This window comes from Hyaena hyaena, unplaced genomic scaffold, assembly GCF_003009895.1.
Source record: "Hyaena hyaena isolate Hyena2069 unplaced genomic scaffold, ASM300989v1 scaffold_427, whole genome shotgun sequence".
In the NCBI taxonomy this organism is placed as follows: Eukaryota; Metazoa; Chordata; class Mammalia; order Carnivora; family Hyaenidae; genus Hyaena; species Hyaena hyaena.
Genome location: NW_024081064.1, coordinates 426,029 through 451,539, shown reverse-complemented (window position 1 = coordinate 451,539; position 25,511 = coordinate 426,029). Strand labels below are relative to the sequence as shown.

The window sequence follows — 25,511 nt, the reverse complement described above, 5'->3', positions numbered from 1 at the left end:
CGCCCGGCTGGTGACGGGCGGTAAGCACAGGGCAGGGTCAGACCCGTCCCAGGAGGGCCTCCGCGCCGGGGCGGCCCCTCCAAGCCTCAGCGCAGCCCCGGCCTTCACCCTGTCCTCCGGGACACGCTGGACACGGACGCACCACACCGGCCACACTGTTGGCCACGAGGGTCGTGGGAAGAGGGGCTGAGTCCCCGGAGGGCCTGGCCCCACGTCCTGCCGCGGCCACACGCCCCGACTCCGGAGCGGCGACTCCGTCAAGACTGACGCCCCACTGCTGCCCCGCCGCAGCTCCCTGACTCCCCTGGGCCTTGGGGGCCGCGGAGGGACGGGGCAGGGGGAGGTGAGGGAGAGGCCGCGGAGGGACGGGGAGAGGGGGCGAGGGGAGAGGCCGCGGAGGGGGCGCCACCATGCCCGCTGCGCGCAGGGGCCCGGAGAGGGCAAGCATCCAGGCTAAAACGCGAGCCGGCCCCCAGGCTGGTGAGGTGCCCCCCCGAACAGCACACACAGTCTGGGGCGCAGCAGAGCCGGCCCCCCCGCCCGACTCTGGGATTCCCTCATGATCCCGACTCAACCTAGGGCGGCCGGCCACCTCCCCTGCTCACTCGGCCGGGTCCTCTTCTCCACCGTGGGAACAATGTCACCGGCATGACGGCTGGCGAAACAGGACAGTTAGGGGCCCGACTGTCCCTGTCTGAAAGAGGGGCAGGCCGTTAACCCAGAGCACTAACCATGTGCCAGGATCCACGGTAACGATTTAATCCTCAAAACAACCTTCCAACGTAGGTGCTATTATTATTATGTCCACTTTACAGGTGCAGAAACTGAGAATCAGAGAGGTTCAGAAACCTGTGTAAGGCCACACAGCCAGTAAGTGAAAGACCTGGGATTCAAACCCCAGGCGAGTCTACCTTCTTAATCACATACTTCATCAGGGAGGCTTTCCAGAGTAGGAACTCAGATGTGCTGTGAGGAAGAAGACTTTGAAGGGCAGGGCAGAAGGAGAGAGAGCAATCTGTGTGGAGGGTCTCTTTGTAGTACCCTGAATTCCAAAGAGAGACATCAAAGCAAGGTAGTCATTCACATCATAGTAAGAATTAGCCTGTAAGTCTTCTCCACTAGGGTCAGGTTTAGAAGCAGGGCAGAGAGCCTTGGCAGACCCCACTTAGGGAGGGACTGGGCCTGCTGGGTGGGGTGCAGGAGACCAAAGCTGGAGAGCAGGGGTTCTGGAGGGAAGGGACAAGAAAACCCAACAGTAATCCTGAAGGCATCAAGTGGGTTCCAGCTGGTGGCCAGTCTCCAGAAAACCTCTTCATGAGCTGGTGGCCTCGAGCACAACGCCAGTCACTCCCCCAGCCCTCAGTAGCACCTACTGCATGCCCACCGTGCCCAGAGAGCAGGGATGCCCCCAGAAGCAGGTGTGCCGCAGGGGCGCCCCAGGCCCGCGGGGAACAGCCGCCTGGGAACCCCAGAACTGCTCGTCCCCCTAAACTGGCCCCATGTCCAGGGACAGCAGCTCCGTCCTTTGTCAGGCCCGACAGGCAGCAGGTGTCCCCCACGCCCTCCTCCCCTCACCCCCCCCACCGGCCCATCGGGGGACCCCGGCCTGGTGTCCCAGCTCTGCCCCCTCACCCCACACAAACCCGACCACGCCGTGGCTCCGCTCGCAAGCCCTCGGCAGCCCCCACGCACCCCGAGTGTCCGTCTGTGCCCCTCACCTCCCCGGCCCCCTCGTCACTGGCCGGGCCTGTGGCCGCAGGGCGCCGCCCTCCTCTGCGCCTTCCACCGGCCGTCCCTCTGCCCGGAGCTCTCCCTCCCAAACGCGCGCGGTGGTCCCCACCCACGCAGGCCTTCGCCCCGGTGTCGCCTTCCCGGAAGCCCCTCCCCGGCTGTGCCGCCGCCCCCACCGCACTCACTGCCTTCTGCTTTGGGGGTGTTTTTGGACCCCCTGCACAGGCTGCTGTGAGATTTACTGAGACAAGTTTTCTGTCTCTTCTAACTAGCGGGCTTTTTTGGTCACTGCTGTCTCCCCACTGCCTACAAAAGCCTCTAGCAAACAGTAGGTGCTCAATAAGTGTGTGTCAAGCATGCGATCGATGAACAAATTAAATCAACAGTGACAACTCAGGGCCAAGGCGGAGATTCCCAGGTGAGAGAAAGGGTCCCCGACGAGGAAGTGGAGGGAGGCGGGACAGGCCATCGCCGAGTGCCCAGCTGTGCCAAGGGGGCCTGGGTGCCACACAGGAGTTTGGGTCTTCTGGGACCTGTGGGAGCCTGGAGCCGTCAGAGGTGCGCCCGCAGCTCAGGGCTTCAAGAAGGGCGCAGGGGTGGCCCAGAGAAGGCGACGCGGACGGGAGAGGGGAAGCCACGGGTGTGGCGGCATCCGCGGCGGGGGGGGGGGGCTGCACCATTTGGTCCAAACACGGACAGGACTCCTCCCACTAGGCACAGTCTGGATGCTTGGGGAGGCTGTCCCTTTCTGCCTCCGGCCTCAGTTTCCCCAGAGCCCCCTCCAGCTCTGTGGTCCCCCTCGGCTGTGAGGGCGGGAGGCCGAGAATGGCGGGAAGGTCAGAGGTCAGCCCCCGTGCGAGGAAGAGCACCCCAGCTCTGCGGCGCCCCCACGTGCCACCCTCGCACCTGCCCCCAGGCTTTAGCCCGTGCTGGTCCCCCGGCCAGGAGCCCCGACTCTGCACCTGCTCATTTCAGACAAGCGGCCGCCTCTCTGAGCAAGGGTCCCCCTCCCCCCCCCCCCCCCCCCCCCCCCCGCCAAATCCCAGACCGTCTCTTCCACCAGAGCCTGAGCGGCGCAGTCAGTTAAGCATCTGATTCCTGATCTCAGCTCAGGTCATGATCTCACGGTTCATGAGCTCGAGCCCCTGCATCAGGCTCTGCGATGGCACGGAGCCCGGGTGGGATTCTGTCGCTCCTTCTCTCTGCCCCTCCCCCGCTTGTGTGCGTGTGCTCCCCCCTCCTCTCTCTCAAAATAAATAAATAAACCATAAAGTAAAGTTTTAAAGTTTTTAAAATTAAAAAAATGAATGAATAAAAACATGGCTCCCTGGGGCGCCTGGGGGGCTCAGTCGGTTGGGCAGCTGACTTCGGCTCAGGTCATGATCTCGCGGTTCGTGGGTTCGAGCCCCGCGTCGGGCTCTGTGCTGACGGCTCGGAGCCTGGAGCCTGTTTCAGATTCTGTGTCCCCCTCTCTCTGACCCTCCCCTGCTTGCATCTGTCTCCCTGTCTCTCAAAAATAAATAAACACTAAAAAGAAACTTAAAAACATGACTCCCTGAGGGCTGAAGCAGGGCGAGGACCCAAGTGTGCTCCCCAGCGATCTTCCTGGGGTGCAGAGGGGGTGGCCCCTTTCTAGGGCACCGTGAAGGGTGGGGAATGGCTCCCTCCTCACTGCCTGCCACAGTACGGTCCCTGTCAGAAGCATTTACTGAGTAATTACTACATGCCAGTTCTCAGCACCGGGGGTCAGCAGGGGACTGCTGTTCTGGGCAGGGGTTGGGGGCAGACAAATAAACAAGATAAAGAAATAAAGCAAATTGCTAGTCAGGTGGCAGTCAGGGTGGCAGGGAAAATCAGAGCAGAGAGAGGGCAGGGTGGGGGGGTTAAAATTATACATGGAATGAGTCAAAAGGTGAGGAAAGCCCTCCCCCCCCACCCCAATGACATTTCTAAAAGATGTGAAAGGAGAGGAGACAGGAGTCATGTGTATATCTGGGGAAGAACATTCTGGGTAGAGAGGAACAGCCTGTGCAAAGGCCCTGGGGCAGGAGCCTGTCCGATGTGTTCCAGGAACAGCAAGGAGGCCAGGAGGAGCAAGGGGAGCCAGCGAGGGGGTTGTCCGGAGAGGAGGTCAGTGTGGTCTGACGTCTCTGACACGCCCTGTGTGTGTCTCTATGCCCAGGAGGCCAGGCTGGTGCTTTCCCAGGGCACCCCCAGGGCCGGGCCCGGTGTCTGGCACGGGCAAAACCACAAGCCCAAGTGACACGAGTGACCAGGGAGTGGAGGCCTGCACACGCGCGCGTCCCTGCGCAAAAAGCTTCCATCAGAAAGTAAAACCTGAAAGCATTCGACAGTAGAAGAACTCGCGTTCAGAGGGCGGGTTACACGGCCGTAAGTGCCCAGGCTGCGCGAGGTCACGATGTGCACGCGCGTGACTGGCGAGGCCCCGGACACCCGCACGCCCCGGGACACACCCCGACGGAAGACGCGCGGCACTGACCTCGGGGGAAACCCCAGCGCGCAGCGATGGGGCGGGGGGTGCCCGGTGCCAAGACGCAGGGCCTCCCAGGGGGCGGGCAGTGACCAGGGCGCCCCAGGGCGCCCCCTCCCGGGGCACGTGCGCTCCCGCAGGTCCGCCGGGGACGTGCCCCCGCCCCGCCCCCGCCCCCCGGACCGCAGTGTCCGCGCGCCTCGCCCCACGGCGGTCTCGGCCCGCGTGACCGCAGTGACGTCACAGGACAGCCCTCCCCCCCCCCCGCGGACCGACGCTGGGGTGAAGCGAGGCCTGAAAACGCACAGGCTGAGCCCCCGTGTCCCCAGGCTCTGGCGGGCGGAACAAAGCTGTGTCGGTTGGGGATGCTTTCAGGTGGCCAAACCAGGGATGAAACAGAGCCAGGGTCCTGGAGACTTGGGGGGCGGGGGGAGGGGCTTGCAGCGCCCCTGGAGGGCTGGCAGCGGTCGCGTCCTTGACCCGGGCGGCGGTCGTCCGGACCCCGGAACCCCGGCTCCGCTCCCTCTCCCCGCGCGCGCGCGCGCGCCACAGGCCACAACTTGGAACCGGTCTGCTCTGGGCGGGGAGGGGCCGCGCGGCGGGGGGCGCTCCGTTTCCGGGGAGCCTTCCCGTCCCAGGTGCCCCGGGCGGCTGACCCACTTTCCCTCCGCGACAGAGGGGCGCGAGCCCACGCAGGGGAGAGGGCTTGCCCAGAGGCCTGCAGCAACCAAGGGGGCCGAGGCAGGGGTGAAGGCAGAGGGACCGTGTGCCCAGGAAAGCAGAGGCGCGGATTAATTCGGGGATTAGCAGCTGCGCTGTGCACATGGCCGGCCGGCCTCGCGAAGAGCCACAAATGTTTGAGTGTCCCTGGAAGAGTCGCTCAAGCGGTCGGAGGCAGGGAGGCTAAGCGAGCGAGGCCAGGGACACGCAGGAAGCCAGATGGGGGGTGGTCAGGCCTGGGGGGGCACGGGGGGGGGGCAGGCCCTGCCGGTGCCGGGGCTGGAAAAATCGGGGCGGGGGTCAGACTCAGGCTCTGCTGAAGGGGGCTCCCGTCTGGAGGGCGCTCCGTCGGCCTGCGTTCCCCACCCCCGCCCGCTTCCGAGGCCCCTGCGGCCTCTGCGCCTCTCGGAAGACCTGCCGGGTTATCCTCCTGGCAAATCCCTATTCATCCTTTGAGATTTTGCTCAGATGTCCCTGCTTCCAGGAAGCCCTCCCTGATATCCCAAGTCAGTGACCCTGGCCTGGGACCCCTGGGAGGACCTGTTGATGGGCCTCTGTCCTTGCCCGCGCGGAGGGCTGCCCCGGGCTCACTCGGTCTCAGCACCCATCGCGGGACGTGGTACCCAGAAAGGGAGCGACTCCGCTGGGCAGTGAGGGGCAAGGGCCGCACACAAGCCACAGAGGACAGGTGACGGGGAGAAGAGTCTGCCACCTTGGACGAGAAGGCGGGTGGAAGGGCATTCTAGGCAGAGGGAACAGCACGGGCAAAGGCAGGCGGGTGCGACTGCTTGTTTGGGCCCCAGAGGGGAGACTTCGACGTGGTGGGTGGTGAGCGGAGGGGCCGGGGCAAGGGGGGCCCTGCTGTGCACCTGCCCCCAAAGTGGGCCGCTGAGGGTCAGAGGGACACTGTCCTCTGGCTCACCCCCACATATATCTTGGGCCCTCCCGCAAGCCAGGCTCGGTTCCAGGCATCCGGGGTGGGGGTGGGGGGTGGTTGGACGGGGCAAAGCGCCTGCCGTCTAGGAGCTCCGTTCAGGTCCCCAGGCCCAGCTTGCAATGCGCAGAAACTGCACCTTAGGGGCGGGGGGGGGGGGGCACAGTGTCCCCTGGACGCCTTCAGTTGGACCACAGATGCATCTTCTCCTGCCTGAGGTTCCCGCCACAGTGGGGACCGGACGCCCCACGGGGAGCCTCCACCTGGCCTGTGGGTCGGGCCTCAGGGGGGGCACATCGTTCTCCCAAGAGTCCTACAAGGTGCAGGTGATTAGGACGTCCGCTTCACAGATGGGAAAACTGAGGCCGGAGACTTGGATCTGTGGGCCCCCAAGCCCCATGACCTACCCCTGCTGACCAGCTTCCCTACATCCCTCTGGGCCCCTCGGTCCTGGATGCCCGGCACCGACTGCAGGGCAGGACCGGACAGGGACAGCCCCTGCACCTGCTGGGAAGGAAGGGTCTGGAAGGGCCCTTGACGCAGCTCTGAGAGCACTAATGGGGTGAGAAGAGGAGGGTAGAACCGTCCCCAGTTCTGGGATGCTGTTGGGTCCTGGCCCCACGGGAACCGCCATTCCCGCAAGCTCCCAAATTCTGCCTCTGCTGAAAGCCCGGGGTGGCCCAGAGCCGCCCAGGAGCCCAGGCCCTGGCGACTGCCGCTGGGCCTTTGGGACTCAGCCCAGGAAAGCCCTCGGCCCCTCTGCCCAAGCCAGGCCTGATGCCCTCAGCATCTCAGGCAGCACTGACCAGGTGGCTCACCTGTGTCCCCAACCAGGCTGGGCCACGTCTCTGCCCCCTCCGCCGGGCGCACAGGGGTGGGTGCTCACGAGCCTTGGCTGGGCATGGAGAGCGAGAGGGAGAGAACCACAGAAGGGACCCCCCCCTCCCCGGAGCTGGTCTTGGGGTGCCCCGGGAAGGCTGCCTTTCTCTCAAGCCCCAGCTGGGTTAAGGAGGAACCCATCCCGGCTGGGGATACCGGTGAGATGACAGCCAGTGTGGGCCCTTGGGCCTCCCCAGCCCAACCTGGACCTTGACTGTGACAAGGCGGGCCTGGCTGACCTTCAGATTTTGGGTCTGCGCGCCTATAACCTGAGAGATTGGGCCCCGCCTCCCAGCCCGGGACAAGCCGGTCCTTGCCCTGTGGGTCTGGGAAGAGACGGCTGCACTCCAGCCCCGCTCGGAGCATCCGGTCCCCGGCCACCTGGGCATTCCCGCCCGCGGCACCAGGGGTCCGCGCGGAAGGCCCCCGGGGCTCTCTGCTCTGGTCCCAGGGGCCTGTTCTGGAACAAGCCTTAGGTCCCCGACCCTCAGGGAACGGGTGTCCCGGCCACATGGAGCGTCCCCGTGGAAGCCGATCCCGGCCTTGGGAGGAGGGGGAGCTGATGGAGGGGAGGGGAGGGGGGGACGTCGAGAGGCCCTCTGCACCCTGGAGATGGGGCCCAGACCTGGCGGCCAGAGCTGGGCCTGCTGCCCGCACGGCGCCTCGGCTCAGACTCCGGAAGGAAAACACAGGAGGGGTGTTCCCAAAGTGGGGGTCAGGGTGGCCAAGGGAAGTCGCGGAGGAAGTCGTGAATATTCAAATCGGCCGATGCCCGCGGCCTGCCCGCCGCGGAGGGAGCCCGCGGGAGTCCACGGAGGCTCAAAGTTTGGCACCTCGAGGGAGGCCGCGGGGTACTCTCCCCAGACTCGCGGGATTCCCCCAAAATGGCTCCAAGACGCGCCCGCCTCGCCCGGCCGGCCGCGAGGACTCCATCCCCGCCCCCGCCCCCACGAGGCGGAAACTTAAAAGCTCAGAACCCGGCAACTGTCAGAGGGGGTGGGGGGACCAGCCGGCGCGGGGACCCGGCGCGACCCGCAGGAGCGGAAACCCGGAGGGTCCCGTGGGGTGGGGTGGGGGTGGGGAGGGGAGGGGACGGTCCGGAGTCCAGGGCGGGGCACGGGTGGGGGGGTTGGGGGCGGCCGCGCAGGCCCTCGCGGCGCGCCCCCTCCCCCCCCAGCTGCGGCGGGCCCGGCCCGGAGGAGGACCCCCCGCGCGGGGCTCCCCATCGTCTCGCCGCACGCACTCACGCACCGCACCCCGGCGCCCCGGCCCCTCCGAGGCGGCCCGGGCGGCGTCCTCCCCCTGCGCCCCCCACCCCGGGCGCCCCCGCCCCGCCCGGGCCCCGCGGCTCGGAGGGCGCCGCACTCACTCACCTGAGTTTCTCCATGTCTGCGGCAGAGGCCTGCGAGAAACCAAACGAGAGGGTCAGCAGGCGGGAGGCGTGCGCTGGGCGGCCGCGCCGGGCGGAGCCGGGCACCGCGGGCACCCGGGCGGGCGCGGCGGCGGGGCGCCCCGCGCGGCTCGGTCGGCGGCAAGCCCGGCCCGCGCGCCCCCTGCTCCGGCCCCCGGTCCCCGGGACTCAGGGGGTGCGTGCCGGGCCGCGGCCGAGTAACAGGTGAGCCCGCCCGGGCCGCCGCGCGCCCCGGCACCGAGTTACGCCCCCCGGGGAGAGAGGAAGGAGAAGGGGCCGGCCCGGGGACTCGGGGTGGCACGGCCCGCGGCGATGCCGCTCTCGCCCGAAGAAGGGGGGCCCCGGCCCGGCCCCGTTAACTCTCCCGCGGCCGCGGCCCCCGCGGCTTACCGTCCCCCCCACCCCACCCCCGCCCCACCCGTTAACCCTTCCAGCCCCGCGCTCCCTCCCGGAGGAAGCCGAGCCCTTAATCGCAGAAATCTCCGAGTCGGAGAATGTTCGAATCCGGGAACTGGGAGCCCTACGGGGTTGCAGAACCCGACACTCACACGATCCGAGGGGGATGGCATTTGGGACCTCAGACTCCTCAGTCAGAGACCCCGCTGCCCTCAGATCCTGGGGTTCCGGGCCTGGCTCGCCCCTCCCGGGCCCGGGGGATTAACCCCCGCGCGCCCGGCTCGCCGGCGGGGCTCCCTGCCGGGCTTGCGCAGACCCGCCCGCGCGCGGCTTGGAGACCCTCCCTGCCTACCCCGCGCCGCCGGGCAGCCCCTCTGCGCGCCGGGCGCGGAGACCCACCCGCTGCCGTTAACCCTGCGGGCGCCGGCGAGCGACGGGGACCGCGAGCGGCCCGGGCGGGATCGCACTTCCTGCGCGGAGCGGGGGGCGCGGGGCGGGCTCTCCGTCGCCCGGAGAGGCCGCTCCCGGGGGCTTTCCCCCGTCTTTCTGTGCCGCGACTGGCACGAAGGGGGGACGGGGGGCTGAGCCCAGGGACCGCGCGACACACCTGGGAAGACTGATGACTGCCCATCCCGGCCCCTCGCTCCGGGCGCCGCCGCCGCGTCCGCCGGGAGCGCGCTCCGCTCCGGTCCGGGCCCCACGCCGCCTCCCCCACCGCCCCGCCGGGCGAGGGCGCAGCCCGGCCGACTGCGCCGAGCGAGGAGGCCCGGCCCGGGGGCCTCGGCCAGGCTCGGCCGCCAGCTCCCCGGGCGCTCCGGCAGGCCCTCCCGGGACTCCGCCGGCCTGTTTCCTCACCTGCGAGCCGGGGTTGGGGGCAGGGGGAGGCGGACGAGGCGCTCTGCTGCCCTTCGGCACCGGCAGGCTGCGGAGGGGCTGGGCGGGGGGAGGAATTTTAGAAGAAAGGATCCGCAAGGGGCCCCGGATTGGCCGCCAGACACAATCCTCACTCGAAAAGTTGTCGGAGACCACGAGCCCAGACCCCCTCGCAATGACCCTCCTCCCCTAAGACGAAGAATTGGCCGATGGGCCAACGGCTCCCCCGAAGCCCCCCATCGACCCCAGGCCCACCTTTCCCAGGTCCCCATCACCGCACTCCGCACACTAGATCCCGGCATACAGCAGGCGCTCAATAAACACGGACCCTGCATGCCTAGATCCTACACCAGTCTTTTCCTGCCTCCTCCCTCTGGCTGCGAGTTCCAGGCAGGCGCCCTGTCCCTTCACCAAGGCACCCCCCCAGCACCCAGCAGGCCTGGCCTCCACAGGGCCCCGCGCAGGGGTGGGAGGAGCCGGGCTTTCTCAGGGTCAGCCCCAACCGCGTTCATACCCAACCCCAAAAGTCCAGACGTTCCTTCGTCCACAACCACAACGCTCTTCCCCACGTTCATTAGCTCTGGGCCAAGTTCTTGCGGTGGGAGGGGGCAGCCAATGAGGTGAGCCCTGCGCTCTGGGGTCTGATGGCTGAGAAACAGGGAGCCCTCCTCTCAGCAGAACCGCAAGGATAATAAAGGCGCCACCACCCCCAGGCCCGCCGCGCCGCCCCCCTTCATGGCGCTGCCCATTTGCTCCTCAGGGTGACGGGGAGGCAGTCACTCCCATTTTACAGACAGGGACAAGCAAAGCCCAGAAATGAACCCAGCCAGGCCTTGAACCTGGCCTTCACAGAGGGCTCCCCCCCAACCCCCCAAAGGCTAGGGACACTCCTCATATGCCTCTAGTTGCCTCAATCACTCACAGTCAATGACCTGTCAGGGAGTCTGTCTTAAATTAATAAGAATGTATTAAAATTTAATTTTAAAAATCCAGCATTAATTATTTATATTGAATGTTTCAGCTCTTCTAAAAGGTCTTGTCTGGGAATTTCCCAAGAAGGGACACTTAGGAGAGGCTGCTGAGTGGCCCCGGTGGTGGGGTGGTGGGGTGGTGGGGTGGGGGGGGGGCAGGCTGGCAGGGAAAGAGAGGAGGGGGCCTAGCCTGGGCAGCCCCTTCCTTCACTCTGCTATTCCAGACCCTGAAGCCTGCCTCTGACCCTTCCACGATGTTTCAAATTCTCCCCAGACCCAGAGCTTGCGCCCTCACCCTTAAAGGTTGCCTCCTCCAGGCAGTCCTCCACGGAGACCCGGAGGAGTTGTTTGGTTGAGGCCTCGATACCAGATGTGTGCTCCCTGGGGCGCAGCCTTTCCCAGCTGTGTCCCAGGGCCAGCCCGGGGTTGGGAGCCTGCACTAAGCTTCGGATGCACATGTGATCAGTGGTCACCGCTGTGTGGGGTTGGGGACTGGGGTGAGCAGCAAGGCTGGCCTGTGGGGAGGGGCTCTGCCTTGGCAACGGTCTTGGTATTGAGGCCAGAAGTCCATGTCCAGGTCTTGACTCCGTAGTTCATAACCACAAGACCTGGGGATTTTCCTGAGATGCCCCTTCTATGGATCAGAAAAGCAAGGCCGGAGCACAAAATGGCTTGTTCAGAGTCGCCCAAAGTAAGCGGAGGCCTGCCTGGGGGGCTGGGGGGAGGAGGCGGGCAGGGATGCTTGGGGACCAGGAGCATGGGGGACTGTGGGACGTCCAGGGTCCCCAGTGTGAAACGATGGGGCAGGAAATATCCTCAGGGCCCCTCGGGCCCCCCCAGGGATCTGCAGGCCAGTGGGGTCCCCCGGCCCTTCTCCAGGTGCTCCCACAGGCGTGGCCCCACGCCTCTTCCTGCAGCAGGCTGTGACCTTGCCATTGCCTGTCCTAAACTCTCCCCTTGTCCCCCATGGTGGTCCAGTCCGGCAGCCGCCTTCGTTTCCCCAGAACATGGCCTGAGCCCTGTTCGTGGGCCGCCCGTCCTTGCCTCAGCCCACCTGCTCTGCGCCCTTGCCTGGGGCTGCTCTGCCCGCCCCCAGCCTGGAACGCCCCTCCTCCCCATCCCGGGCGTACTCCGAGCCCCCTGCACCAGTCTGAGCTTCCGGAGGGGCACCCAGGTCAGAAACGGGCCCCTCCACCCTATTCCAGAAATTAGTCCCATTTACTCCTCAGAGTGGCCGCGCGAGGTGGGCTCACAAACCCCATTTTATTTATTTATTTTTTATTTTTTCAAATATATTTATTTATACTTGAGAGATAGAGACAGTGTAAACGGGGGAGGGGCAGACAGAGAGGGAGACAGAATCCGAAGCAGGCTCGAGGCTCTCAGCCATCAGTGCTGAGCCTGATGCGGGGCTCGAACTCACAAACCGCGAGATCATGACCTGAGCCAGAGTCAGACACTTATAACTGAGCGACCCAGGCGCCCCACAAACCCCATTTTAAATGCAAGAGCGGACGGTCCAGGAGACGAGGCCTTCGGCTTGCCTGTGGTTCCTTCCATGGCCACCACCCTCCCAGTGGCACGGCGCACGGTGACTGGCACACAGTAGGCACTCTCTGGAGGTGAGGGAGAGAGGCAAGTCTGCCTGACCTTCTGACCTCAGCCCCGGAGCCGTCTCTTGCTTGGCACACGCAGACCACACTGACCAGCAAGCTCGCCCAGCCAGCTCCTGCCTCAGGGCCTTTGCATTTCTTTCCTCCACCTGGAAGGCTCCGCCCCAGATCTTGCATGGCCAGTGCCTTCCTTCTCTGACCACCCATCTGAAGTAGGCCTTCGCCCACCAAAGACCCTCTCCTCACACGGGTCTCTGCACGCCTCCTCCCGCCTGCCCGGCCCCACCACCGACGTGCCTACCGCAGGGCCCCTGGGTTTCAGCCACTGTGTCTCTAACCCCAGGGGGGTGGCGCAGAGGGGCCTCTAATGTCAAGCGGTGATGCCCAAACCAGTGTGTTTGCTCCCAATCCCCAGCCACCCCCTGAGCTCCTTCCTGCTCTCCTGCCCCCCTCCCACCCCCCATCATTCATCACCACCTCCAAGCGGGCGGCACCGGAGCCCCAGGGCACTGCTGCACAGAGCCCGGCCGGCCCCGGGCGCCCCTCCGAGGGTGTGGGTCCTCCTGCCCACCCCTCCCCCACCAGCCATGGGGGGCTCCTGCACTGGACCGTCCCCCCCTCCAAATCCTTCTGTTTCCGAAACTACAGAGAGAAGCCAAGGGAGTCCCTGTCTGGGGACAGGCTTGGTGCCGAGGCCCAGGCCTGGGACACAGGGAGCCTGGGTTCTGGGGCCCCAGCTTTGCCTCCGACTCAGCCTGTGACCCTGGGCCAGCCCCCCCGCCCCCCCCGTTGCCTGGGGCTGGGAGGTGGCCCCTCAGACCCTGACCCTAGTGACCCAACCCCGGGGCTTCCTTAAATGCACTCGGGGCTCTGGCTTCCTCTGTCTCCCCTTCCTCCTGCTCCCTGACTTCACCTCCAGGGGGGCACACAAGCTGAAGATTGTGGAGGCCAGAGCATGAGGCTCCGTGCGGGGGGTACGCCCCCCAGGCGTGGCCAAGACAGGGCTCGCCCGTTGAGGACTTGGGCCTCCCATGCCGCTGTGTGACCTCTGCCGAGTCCCTCAACCTCTCTGAGCCCCATCCCTCATCAAGGGAGGATGGACAAATTTCAAAGGACATCGGGAGCGACAAGGTGACCAGGTAGAAGGGACTGTCTTGGGGACAGGGCTTCTCTGGAGAGTCTTTTAATCATTTGGGGTGGACGGTCTTCTAAGATACTCCACATCCCTTCTTTATTCAACATTCACCACGTGCCCTGTTCTAGAGGATTCGGCAGAGAACAAACCAGAGGCAGGTCTGTACCCTCCGGGGGCTGACACTCCGGTATTCGCGCCCGAGGCGGATCACTCGCGAGGTCGACGCAGCGCCCCAGCTGGCCCAGGGTCTGACGGGACGCGTCCGCTGGGAAGGGAAGGCTGAAGGCTGACGGAGGTCAAGGTGAAGTGTGAGCCAAGCTTGGGGAGCTGGCGGGGACAGCAGGCCCTGGGCGTGGGGCGCCTGGGGAGTCTGGGAGCATCTGGCCAGCAGTGGGGGCAGGGGCGGGGGTCCCGCGGGCCGTGGTCAGCACTTGGACTTCCAGCCCGAGCGGGTGGGGAGCCCCGCGGGGCCGACGGCGGACTGTCGGTGACGCCGCTGTGAGGAGGGGGCACGGAAGAGCGGGTGCGGGGCTCGGAGTCCAGCCCGGAGGCGCCGGCGCAAACCCGGGCCTGCGGGGCGTGGGGGGGCGGAGGCAGAGGGGTGCCCGGAGGGGCCGAGCAGGTGGAAGGGGGTGGGGAGAAGATGGGGGGCGGGGCTCAGGCCCCGCGGTGGCCGCGCGGGGGGCGGGGCGCGGGGGGGTGGGAGTGGCCGGCGTAGAGGCGGCCCCGGAGGGGCGAGTGGGGCAGGAGCGGTGCTCTCCAAGGTCAGGGCGCAGGGAGGGGCAGAGCCAGCCTGGGACGCTGAGGAGGGGGCGAGGGAGGCCGGGTGAGCGCGGGGGTTTCCGGGAGCCGGGGGGGGGGGGGGGGGGGGGGGGGGGGGGGGGGGGGGGGGGGGGGGGGGGGGGGGGGGGGGGGGGGGGGGGGGGGGGGGGGGGGGGGGGGGGGGGGGGGGGGGGCGGCGCTCACAGACCGTGTCCCTCGGCATCCCCCTCAGGGCTGGCCTGTGCTGGGCACACAGCGGGTCATCCGCGCTCTCCTGTCCTCGCCTGACGGCGCGGAGAGGAGTGAGCGCGTCCCAGAGGTCACCCAGCAAGTTGGGGAGCTGAACTCAGGCCCCGGCTTGGCGCTGCTGTCCCCAGATGGGGCTGGGAGGGTCCCTGTCCCCGGGATCCCGGAGGACCTGGCCCTGGGCGGGGCGACCCACCCCACTCCCACCTTGCCCGCGCTCGGCTGGGCTCCGTGTCGCCTCAGGCAGGGCCTCTGGTTCTGAGCCCTGCGCGGCTGCAAGCTGGCCCCCAGAGCTAAATCTGGCTTACCAGCATGTTGTATTTGGCCTGCAAGAGGTTTTAAAAATTTTTTAAAAAACATTTGAGCCAACATTTAAAAATTGGGAGAGTTTACATTTTAAATTCCATATTTTTGGCTTCTGCTGAAAATTTGCAAGATCTGGCAACTCCGGCCCACATTCCCACGTGGCAACAGTTGGGGAGCTGGGAAGAAGTTACCCCCCACCAAAGAGGCGCCTCGGGGCGGGGGGCCGCTGGGGAGAGGCGCCCCTCCACACCTAACTCACCCGCAGGCTTAACTTGGGGAGACTGAGGTCTGGAGGCTGGAATGACTTGTCTGCATCACTCAGTGGGAGAGTCCCTGGGCCAGGCTCTGGGGACTCCCAGGCCTGGTAGCAGGGGCCTGGTCACCACCCCACCTGGGCTACCTCAGAGCCCCCAGGCTGCCTCTCCTTCCCCGACCCTGACCCTGACCCTGGCCCTCCCACTCTCCGTCTTCTGACCACAGGAAATGGCTGGTCTAAGTCATTCGCACTGTCGTTTGGGCCGTGGACAGAGAGGATAAGAGGTCTCAGAGACCTTCCGCAGTGGCTTCTTGTTTGCTAGACGATGAAGGAGGGGACCGGGGCCACCCACGGCCACAGAGGCAGACGGGGCAGAGGCAGGGCCCTCCCCTGGCCCATAGCGCCCTCCCTGAAGGTGTTAATGGTGAAGCTCCAGGCACTGGCCTCACAAAAGAGATTTCAAAGCGCAGGCCTGGCCAGGCTGGGAGGGCAGCAGGCGGCACAGTCCGACGAACCACCACCAGGGCCTTCAGCACCCTCGTCACGCCGGTGACTGAACTCCCACCGTGTGCCGGGCACCCGCAGCCGTGACCTCTGCTCCTCCCGCCCGCCCGCGCCGGTGAGGACACCGGGGACTGCTGTGTTCCCCGGGCCCGATCCTGGTCTAGGAAGCAGGCCTGACCCGGCCCGTCTCTGACCCGCCTATTCTGAGTCTTTGATGTGAGGCTGGAGCTGAGGGGTCCGGGCTTCTGGTGCTCACCGCGGGGTATGGCCCTGGGCGTGGGAGGTTGGGAGGTTGTGTGGGGCCGATGCCCCCCGCCCCCTCCCTTGGGAGGGAACCCCGCAGGGCCTCGGGATGGAGCCCTGCCTCCTGGCACCCACTGCTGGGCCCCGACAGGTCCCCGTAGCCCTGGGCCGCCGGGCGCTCCTGGGAGGCATGTATGAGGAGCCTTGAGACAGAACCTCCAGAGGTCGGGATGTCCTGGGGCTCCCCCGGGGCCCAGTGTCCCCGGGGTGAGGGCTACACCGCGTGCAGGGCTCAGAGTGGCACGGGCCAAGGGTCCCAGATTGCCAGGCCCTTTGGGGGGGCCGGGTCACTGTGCTTATCAGGTGCCTGTTGACGCCTCCCCTGTGACAAGGGAGAAGTCATGAGCATTCCTGCCTTTTCATGGCTGGGGAGACCAAGGTCCAGAGCGGTGGCTGACCTGTCCAGGGCACCACCGGCAGCCAGCAGGCCCCGAGGCAAGGGCTGGGGGGCCTCGAGTGCCCGGGACTCCCTAGCAGTCACACTGCTCTGGGCTCTCCCCGGGAGGAAAAGGCAGGTCGCTGGGGGCCAGAAACACCATGGAGCGGGGGCGGAGGGGGAGGCCAAGGCTGCCTGGGCCCAACCCTGGCTTCTCCGCATGACCTCTCTGAGACTCGCTTTCCTCCTCTGGACATGGGGAGCAACCTCCTGGGGGTGCACTGAGGCTTGGGATCAAGAGTTAGAACACCCAGAATTTTGTTTTCCAAGGAACCTCTCCCTGTAGAGAAACCATCGCAGGACGGGCCTGGCTGTGAGCTCGGCCGACCTGGCCCCGCGGCCCCCACTTGGGTTCCGTGCCTGGAGGAGTCAGGATGGGCCGTGTCTGCAAGAGCCCATAAAAACCCATCCTGGCCCCAGGGGACACATGGTTTGGGGGACATAGGTCAGCACCAAGGTGGGCGTGCAAGTGCACAAGTTGGTCCCCGGGGCAGGTAAGCGGGCCTCCCATCTCCCTGTGAGTGAGTGCGGGGTGCTGCTGGGGTGTGAGAAAGATACTACGTTTAGACGTGAAGACCTCGGTCCTAGCCCAGACTCCCCAGGGGGCCTATAAAATGGGGAATTAGTAGGGCACCTGGGGGGCTCAGTCGGTTAAGCGTCCGACTCTGGCTCAGATCATGATCTCACGGTTTGGGAGTTTGAGCCCCGTGTGGGGCTCTGTGCTGACAGCTCCGAGCCTGGAGCCTGCTTTCGAGTCTGTGTCTCCTTCTCTCTGCCCCTCCCCTGCTTCGTTCTGTCTCTCTCTCTTTCTTTCAAAAATAAATAAAAACATTAAAAAATTGTTTTAATGGGGAACGCGTAAAAGACACAGACCCGTCTATCTTTCCGACAGGATGGTGACATGTTACTTCGCACGGAGGTGTCTGAGGTTCAAATCCTCAAGGGGATAATCATGAAATCCTGCGGTAAAACACAGAGGGCTCTGCCGATGGGGGCTGACATTACGACCATCATCATTATTGTTGACTCACGCGCACTGTTCCAAACTATTCTGCCGGCCCCAAAGCCAGAAATTTCACCTTAGAGATTCATTCTTTGGGTTCTTAAGCTCTCGGCCGTTATAGACATTATGAGAGCGGGGTGATGGGGGAACTGGAAGGGGGCCCTGCCAGGACCCCCCGGGGAGATGGCACGTGCAGGGGGGAGGGAGGGGAGGAGGAAGGGGAGCAAGCACACCTATGCCCGGCCGCCTGCTGGAGGCTGGGCTGAGGCTGAGACTCACCCGGCTTGGAGGCCTCCGGGGGGAGGCAGCTTGGCCTCCACGCTTGCCGCTGCCCACTCGAGCCCCACTGGTCTCTGCGGCCAGGCCCGGCCCCGCTCGGCTTGCAGCCTCAGGGGCCACCTCTGAGGCTAGGGGAGGACTCAGGGCCAGGGTCTTCTCCAGAGCCACAGCTCCCGTGAGGGGCTCCTGGGCTGGGCCTGGGCCTCGCTCCCTCTGGGAGGGCTCTGGGCTGTGTCCTCTGGGCCCCCGGAAGGCCTCCAGGGTCGCAGGGTCCAGCACTCGGATGGTGACCTCATCCAGGAACCTGGAGAAGGGCAGCCTGGCCTCCCGTCGGCGGCCCAGCCGGGCAAGGGGGCCCCCGGCAGCCCCGCCGCCGGTGCCTGGGGGCTCTGGGGTGGGCCGCCGGCTGGGCGATGCCTGCGTGTCTTCCCGGCCTCGCCGGGCCGCCCGGCTGGGGCAACATGTCTGGCCCTCGGGGTTTCGGCCCAGAGTGGGGCTCGGTTTGCGGCTTCGAAAGTCCTCTCTGCAGGCTTCCTTCCTGGGGGCTTTGGCCCCGGGCTCGGAGACGGACCTGTGGCCATCTGGCCTGGGGGTGCTGGGGTCAGGGCCCTGTGCCTGGGAGCCAGCCCCCGAGAGCATCCTCCGTCCTTAGTCCAAGGTCAGGCCTCTCCAAGTACCTCACCGACCCCCACCTCTCTCCTCCCACGGGGCTGGGATCCCCACGCCCTCTTTGGGAGGGGGTCACGGTCCCCACCTCTCATTGGCCGCTGAATGCCCGCCTGCCCATCGATCCAGGGAGCACGTGGTGGGGGGAGGGGGCTCCCACCCCCTAAATTGATTCTCACTAAGTGGGAGCTGGGCTTCAGGGCTTAGTGAGTGCTACAGAGAAGGTCATGTCCTGAGCTCTGTTTTGGCCTAGGGAGGGAGGCAGCCTGCACTGGCTGAGCACCTGCTGTGTGTGGGGAGGGGGCTGGGCCAGGCCTCACACTCCACTCACAACATCTCTTCGTCTCCTCTGCCAGGGGTAGTGCCGGGTGCATCAATGTGAAGAGGCAGGCAGTACGGAGAGGCCGTAACAACAGCCACGAGAGTGAGCACAGGGCCCGGAGGAGGGGGAATTGGAACGTCATTGATCCAGCAAACTGGGAGGGTATGGTGGACATGCTGCTTGCCACTGTTCTCCTATTTGTCCTTAGTAAGGAACTCATTTTATTCTGGGAGTCAAGATACTCAGCTAAAAGACTGCATTTCTCAGGCTCCCTTGCAGCCAGGGGTAGCCAAGGAGATAGAAACTGAAGTTATGGGGTGAGGACCAGACAGCTTGCGGGTGCTTCTTTTGCCCCCATTCCCCACCCTCCTGCTTCTTAACTAGAACGTGGAAGTGATGGTAGGAGCTGTTGCAGCCAGATTGCACCACGAGGCAAACTTGTGGCGGAACCCATACTCAGAGGATGGAGAAGCAGAAAGCAGAAGGAACCCGGGTTCTTGATGACCACTGAGTCATCGCACCAGCCCCAGACCACCTGCCCTGGTGCTCTAACTTGAGAGAAATAACCCCTGTCTTACTTAAGCTGTGGTTATTTCCAGTCTCCATTACTAGCAGCTGCGTACAATCTCTCAACAACACAGAGGAGAAGGTGAGGAACAGTGGTCAATAATGTAATGAGGGAAGAGTCTTTGGCACATGGGGACCCAGGGTGGGGTTAAATGGGGAGCAGAACAGGGGAGATTAACCCAGAAAGGCCAGAGCCAGGCCTGGGCACTTTCTCTTTTGTGTGGAGGGGGATATGCCCGTTTTCGGCATCTCAGGAAGCCAGGAGGCAGGACTGCTTCCCAGGATGCACCTGCACGAGTCAGAGGAAGGCTCGCGGAGGTGGGGGGGGGGGCAGACCCAGGCCTTTGGCTGGCCGGCTGGTGGCCACTGTCACCATCTGGGCTTCTGGTGCTGCTTAGAGCATGGCCTTGACTCTCCTTGGCGGCCTCCTCGTGGCTATGAACCTGGGGCCCCTGCCCACTGTGATGTCTCATGTCAAGTGCTAGGGACCCCTTCTTTTCTGGACTCAGCCGGACACCTCTCCGAATGTCCACAGTGCCCGTGACGGACTGTGTGGAAAGCTCCACGACTGCAGATCCACAGAAGCTGCCTGGACCCTTCCTCCCTCTGCCCTCCCTCCCCGACCAACCAACAGGCCCTGGCAATTCAGCTTCTCGGACCTCACTACATCCCTCCGTCCCCACCATCACCTTGCCGGTCCCAGGTGCCACCACGTCTCACCCAGACACCTGCAATCACCCCTCTCTGGGGCGCCCGACCCAGTGCTGGTCCAGCCTGGTCTATCCCACAGCACACCAGTATGAGCTTTAAAACACAGACCAGAGAGGTGACCAGACAGTGTTACATGCACAGACACCCTGCAGCTCTGACAGCCCAGGGTCTTTCCTTGAGTCACCAAGGTGTCTTCTCTACCCCGAACACTGCCCCCCGCCACCCACCTGAACTTTCATCAAGTTCTTGAATGTGCTAAGCTCTATCTGGCCTCAGGGCCTTTGCACATGCTGTTCCCACCATCAGAATCACTCCCCCTCCCCCTCTCTTCCCCTCTGTCTCATCACCTAATTCTCATCTAAATTTCAGGGCCCCAGCCAATAGCCTGTCCCCTTGCAGCCCTAGATCAGATCAGGTCCCCTTGCATCAGCTTCCTGTAGTCCCTGCTCTTCTCATAACACAGCCTCCGACCACAAGGGGTAGGTGTGCAATTGTTTATTCTCTGTGTCCCCTTAGAATGCAAGCTCTGCTCTATCCTCACTCCTCTGGGCTGAGCACTGGAGGAGCAGGGATCTCAGGCTCTTAGGAAAGTCACAGCATTCCCCCCAATCCCTGCAGTCCCCTGACAGCCCCCCCTTGACACGTGGATACCCCGCAGCAGCAGCCGTCCAGCCCCTGTCCCATCACCATCTCCATCATCATGTCCATCATCATCTCCATCTCCATCATCTCCATCTCCATCATCATCTCCATCACATCACCACCACCGTCTCCATCCCCACCACCATCACCATGTCCATCACCATCACCATGTCCATCACCATCACTACCACCATCACCACCACCATCTCCATCATCATCTCCATCACCATGTCCATCACCATCACCACCACCGTCTCCATCCCCACCACCATCACCATGTTCATCACCATCACCATGTCCATCACCATCACCACCACCATCTCCATCATCATCTCCATCACCATGTCCATCACCATCACCACCACCGTCTCTATCTCCACCACCATCACCATGTCCATCACCATGTCCATTACCATCACCATCTCCATCTCCATCTTCATCTCCATCACCATCTCTATCACCAGTGGGAGGTGGCAGATGCAAGGTCAAATCCCTCTCCAACACCCTGAACAGGACTCTGAGCAGGTCATGTCCCCTAACTGTCACATGCAGATGGATGCCCAGTTCAGGGGGCAGGGGATGCCCAGTGGTGGGAAGCGGTGTGAGAACACAGGTGCTGGGTGCCTCCAGCACGGAGCCTGGCGTCCAGTAGGATCTCAGGACTCATGAGCACAGGGCTCCAATGTGTCCATCCCCCACGCGTGTGTGGTCACAGGAGTGTTCCAGGGGCTCTGGCCAGTTGGTCCTCTGAGCTCTTCCCAGAGTTGTCGACTGACTGCATCAGACAAGTTCCCGTTGTCATAACAACCCACTGGCTCTCTGCCGCCTGGGCTGGAGGCCCCAGAGGATGCTGCCGGCTGCTGAGACTTGCAGCCCGGGCCTGCTCACCTCCCAGCAGCCCGCGTTGCTTCTCCTGAAAGGGCTTCACAGCTCCTGGTACGGCAGCCCCTGCCTCTTGACTCATCTGTTCCAGCCACGGCCGGAGCCTCTGCTATGTGCCAAGCTCCGTGCCGGGCACGCACCTGCACCCTGGCTCCCTCCCCACCCGGCCCTGTGAAGTGGGATGGCTGTGAACTCTCCTGCTAACAGAAGCAGAGCCGCAGCCGGGCAAAGCGACTTGTCCGAAGTCCCACGGCTTAAACACAGCAGACCCGGGAGGGGAACCCCCACAGGTCAGGTACTCACCCTGTCTCCTCTCCAGCACCCCCTCAGCCCCTCCCTGACCCCACAGGTATGAAGCTGGCCCCCGTGAGCTTGGAGAGAACAGAGGCGCAGCTCTCCCCATTGCCTGCTGGGCTGGAGCTGGAAGACCTGGTCCTAAAGCAGGTTCCCGTTGTCATAACAACGGGATGCAGGACGGGCAGGGCATGCTGGATGTCCATGAACGGCTCCAAACATTACCTCACGTGCTCTCACAGCAATCCCCCAAGCCAGGACTCGCTACCCCATTCCATGGAGGAGGACCTGGGCTCGGGGGGGGTCACTGGTCAACAGCCATGGCTTGCCATAGGCCAGGTACTGCCGTCGCCTTCCTGGGGCGTCCCTCATGCCAGAGCAGAAGTTTCTATTACCATTGCTCCCCTAGGGATGAGAGCCTGGGGGTCTGAGAGTTCTCACACTTGTGTCTTCAACCAGCCCAGCCACAGGCCTTAGCTGGCTTGGGTCCCCAGCATCCACACACACGGTCTGTGCCGTCAGCGTGCGCACCCGGATTCTGTCCCAGCCTTCCTTCCTCGGGAGGGCCGTGCACTTGAGCCACGCAAACCTCCCAGGAAGCCTCCCCGGGCAAGGACTTCCCTGCGGGACTCCCTGCCGGCCACTCGTCTTTACAAGAGGCTACACCGCTATCCTATCGCACATCACGTAATTGGAGACGCCTAATGGCCCCCTGCCCTCTCCTGAGCTCTGCAGCCACCCCACCTCCCCGCTCTGCCATCACGGAACCGGGGCACTGGGGGGTCATGTGAACAAGACACCAGCGTCTAGGGAATCCAGATGCTCCTCCCATCCAACCAACTAGGCTTCCACCCATCCATCCCTACAGCCATTCATCCGTTCACATGTGCCCGTTGGTGCACTGATCCACCCTTCTCTGCCTGTATCCACGCATTCATTAGCATACACTCCTGTCTCTATCCACCCTCTCTTCCTGCGTTCTTCCATTCATCCCGGTATCTGTCATCTTACTGACGTTCAAGTACCCATCCATCTATCCTGGCCTGCAAGCACTGACCCATCCATTTAGTGGCCATGCATTTCCCCCTGCCTGTATCTGTCTATCCTGACAGGTGCTCTTGTATCCATCCGTCCTCTCTCCATCTGTCCCTCTGTTGACATCTGTCCGTTGTAGACCCTTCCATCCATTCACCTGTCTCGCCACATGCACCAGAAAGCCGTCTTCCTACCTGCCGGTCCTTTTATGTGTCCGCTCATCGATGTCTCGTTCCGCTCCTCCAGCCCTGTACCCTTGTGGGTTCTTCCACTCGTTCACCCGCCCGTCCCCGTCGATCCTGACACTCACGTCCGTCCGTCTCGGGTCCACTCATCTACCCCTCTACCTTCTACCCGTGCGTCCACACATCTGTACGCCTCTCACCGCTGTCCGTCTGCACAGCGCGGCCCACCCATGACTGCTTCTCCACCGGTGCAGAGATGGGTGCACGGGGAGAGTATGCTAGGTGAATGAATACAGAACTCCTTCACTTATTCACTCACTCACTCACTCACTCACTCACTCATTCATCCCTATAATACTGAATCAACAGAGACAGCTCTGGTCAGCTCCTCGCACCAGCTACCATGGGGGGCGGGGTGCTGCTTTGGGGCAGAAATCATTCCCTTGCCTGTGACAGGAGTTGTGCCCGGACACTGAGGCCCCGACAGGGGCAGGGCCTTGCGGCGGTAAATCAGGGGCCGAGGGGGAACCGGAACTCAAGCCTCGAGATTCGTGTCCAGACCTCTCCACAAGGCTGGTGACCGGCCCGGGGGCAGGAGGGGAACCATGAAGGGACGCGAGGGGCCATTCTAGACCCAACAGAGCGAGCTTCAGAGTCACCCACCGGTGGATTTGTCCCTGGGAACCTTTTCCTGCTTTGAGGGAGGAGCCACCCCACCCTGCCCGGTGGCCATGCCCCTGACCTCCAAACTTCAACTGGACTGAGCCTCTTCTGATCCTGCTGCTCTCCCAGTTTACCCCCAGGCCCTGACCCCTCATGCACCTTGACACTCCACTACCCTCACCTGTTGGGCTCTGACTCGGCCCTCGGCCCTCACCTCCCCTGATTTGAGGAATTGTTTGTGGCGCTGTCTACAGCAGCGGGGGCCCTCCTCCAGAGTGGGTACGATGCCCGAAAATGCTGATGCTGGGCCTGGCGCACAGTAGGTGGGCCATGAACAGTGACTGCTGTGGGCCTGACACCCTGCCTGAGTCCCTGCAAGTGAATGGGAAATCATCTAACCAACTGCTTCTGACTCACTTCCCTCCCCGACCTGGAAATGTCTCACATCCCGCCTCAGCCCCTGGAACGTCCATTGCGGGCTGGCAGCCCTCACCCTCCTGGCTCGGCATCCCAGGTGTGAACATCCCAGGTGTGAACGGCCCCAGGTTCTGAGCAGAAGCGGAGCAGGGAGCCGGCCGGGCTATAAATAGGAGAGGGAAGCTGGGGAGGGTCCTCCTGAGCCCGGCAGCCGGCGCCCAGCACCCATGCGCCGAGCAGCCGGGTGGAAGCCGCATCTGCCACTGTGCTCGCCTTGCGGTGCCGCCCTGATTATAGTGAGAGTCGGGGAAATTAAGGGTTTTCGGGGACGCTGCCAGGGCCCTGGTGCTGCCTCCCCGCCTTGCGCGTCACGGACGCCAGGCAGAGCCGCCTCCATCGGCCCGGCCCCAGCCAGCCAGCGGGCCTGCCTGGGCAGCGCCCCGCGTCCTAGGGGCTTTCTCCCGCAGCCTTCACCGACCCAGGGCACAGACAAGGGTCTCTGCAGTGACCGGCGGGTGGTGGAACTGGGGCCCAGCGAAGGGAAGCGACCTGCCCTCTGCGCGCTTCCTTTCGGAGGGCACTGGCACCTCCGAAGGAGCCAGGCCCAGGGAGCCCCTGCCCCACAGAGAGCCCGGAGGCCTTGACCCCTGCTGTGCACGGGGCGGGGGGCATGGGGGCGCCCCGGGCCCTGCACGTTTCAGATGCTCTCACTGGGCCACCCCCACTCACTCCTGGGGGCCTGCTCGGTCCCAGCCGCCCGCTCGGGAGACTCCACGAGGTCGCCCACGCTGTTTCTGCCCCCGAGGCCCCACACTGGGGACGGGGTGGGGCACAGACGAGGAAGGAAACACCTCTACACCCGGCAGGAAGCGGAAGCGCTAGGGCAGAAATTCTCAGCCAACGCGCGGGGGCTCAGCGAGGGTGGGAGCGCCGGCAGAGCGGCCCCGGCCTCAGTTTCCTCGCCTGTAACTGAGGGCAATGGTAGCACCTGCCCCGCAGTCCTGAGCGGGACTAAGGGCGCCCGGGGCTGGCGCGCGCCCACGCGCCGCAGCCGCTCGGGGAACCAGCCTGGGGTCCAGCCTCCTTCCGGCTCCCAGGCCTCCGGGGCGGCCTCCGCGAGCCGGGTCTGGCCCTGCCCCCTGACGCAGGGCGGGACGAGGCCTGCCTGCACCCGGCTACCTGTCCCCTGTCCCCGCCCCAGCCGGGACGCGCGGGTCTGGGGGGCGATCGCCCGCACACGCGACCCAGGCGCTCGGGCCGGCGTGGGGGGGGGATGGGGAGGGGCAGAGCCGCGCGCGGAGGCCGAGTCCCCGCCCCGCCCCGAGACCGCCCGGCTCCCGGGAGTGCCCGGCGCGCCCCCCCACCCCCCACCTACCCGGATCCCGGCCAGCGAAGCCCCCGGCGCCCCGCTCCCGGAGGGGGCGCCGCGGGCAGCCGCTCCCCGCCCCCCACCCCTCCGCCCCGGCCGGAGCGGGGGTGCCGTGCAGAGCCCGCCCCGGGCGTGGGAGGCGCCCGCCCCGCCCCCCGCCGGTGCTCGCGCCGCGCCCTCCCCGCTCGCAGGTACTCACCGCCCGGCGGAGCCGGCCCGGCCGGCGGCCGCCCGTCCACATGGCCCCGGGGCAGCCGCGCTGCTCGCCGCCGCCGCCGCCGCCGCCGCCGCCGCCGCCGCGCTCGGGGCCCGCCGCCCTCCCCACCGAGGCCGAGCGCGCCGGGAGCCGCGGCGCGGCCGGGGCTCCCCCACCCCCCGGCTTCCCGCAGGGAGCGCCCGCCCCCCGCCCCCAGCCCGGCTCCCCGCCAGTCCCGGCCCCGCGCGCGCAGCCGCGGCTGATTCAGCGGCTCCCCCCTCCCACCCCACCCCAGCCGCAACCGGCCGGGGCG

At 65.0% G+C, this 25,511-nt stretch overlaps 1 protein-coding gene across 5 annotated transcripts in view; it reads right to left on the bottom strand.

Moving 5' to 3' along the window:
• BEGAIN (brain enriched guanylate kinase associated) overlaps positions 1-25,234 on the bottom strand; it is a 43,641-nt gene extending 18,407 nt beyond the window's left edge. The window contains exons 1-3 of one of the 5 annotated variants that reach the window (XM_039252937.1): positions 9,691-9,719; positions 9,418-9,495; positions 8,129-8,157 (exon numbers count right to left, since the gene is read on the bottom strand). In XM_039252937.1, the coding sequence (XP_039108868.1) occupies positions 8,129-8,142 (14 nt within the window). In that variant the 5' untranslated portion in view covers positions 8,143-8,157; positions 9,418-9,495; positions 9,691-9,719. Of the gene's footprint in view, positions 1-8,128; positions 8,158-8,714; positions 8,751-9,417; positions 9,496-9,690; positions 9,720-25,201 lie in introns of those variants that run through there. The other 4 variants (XM_039252935.1, XM_039252939.1, XM_039252938.1 and 1 more) reach the window with 4 other exon arrangements.
• Between the last annotated feature and the right edge of the window lie 277 nt (positions 25,235-25,511).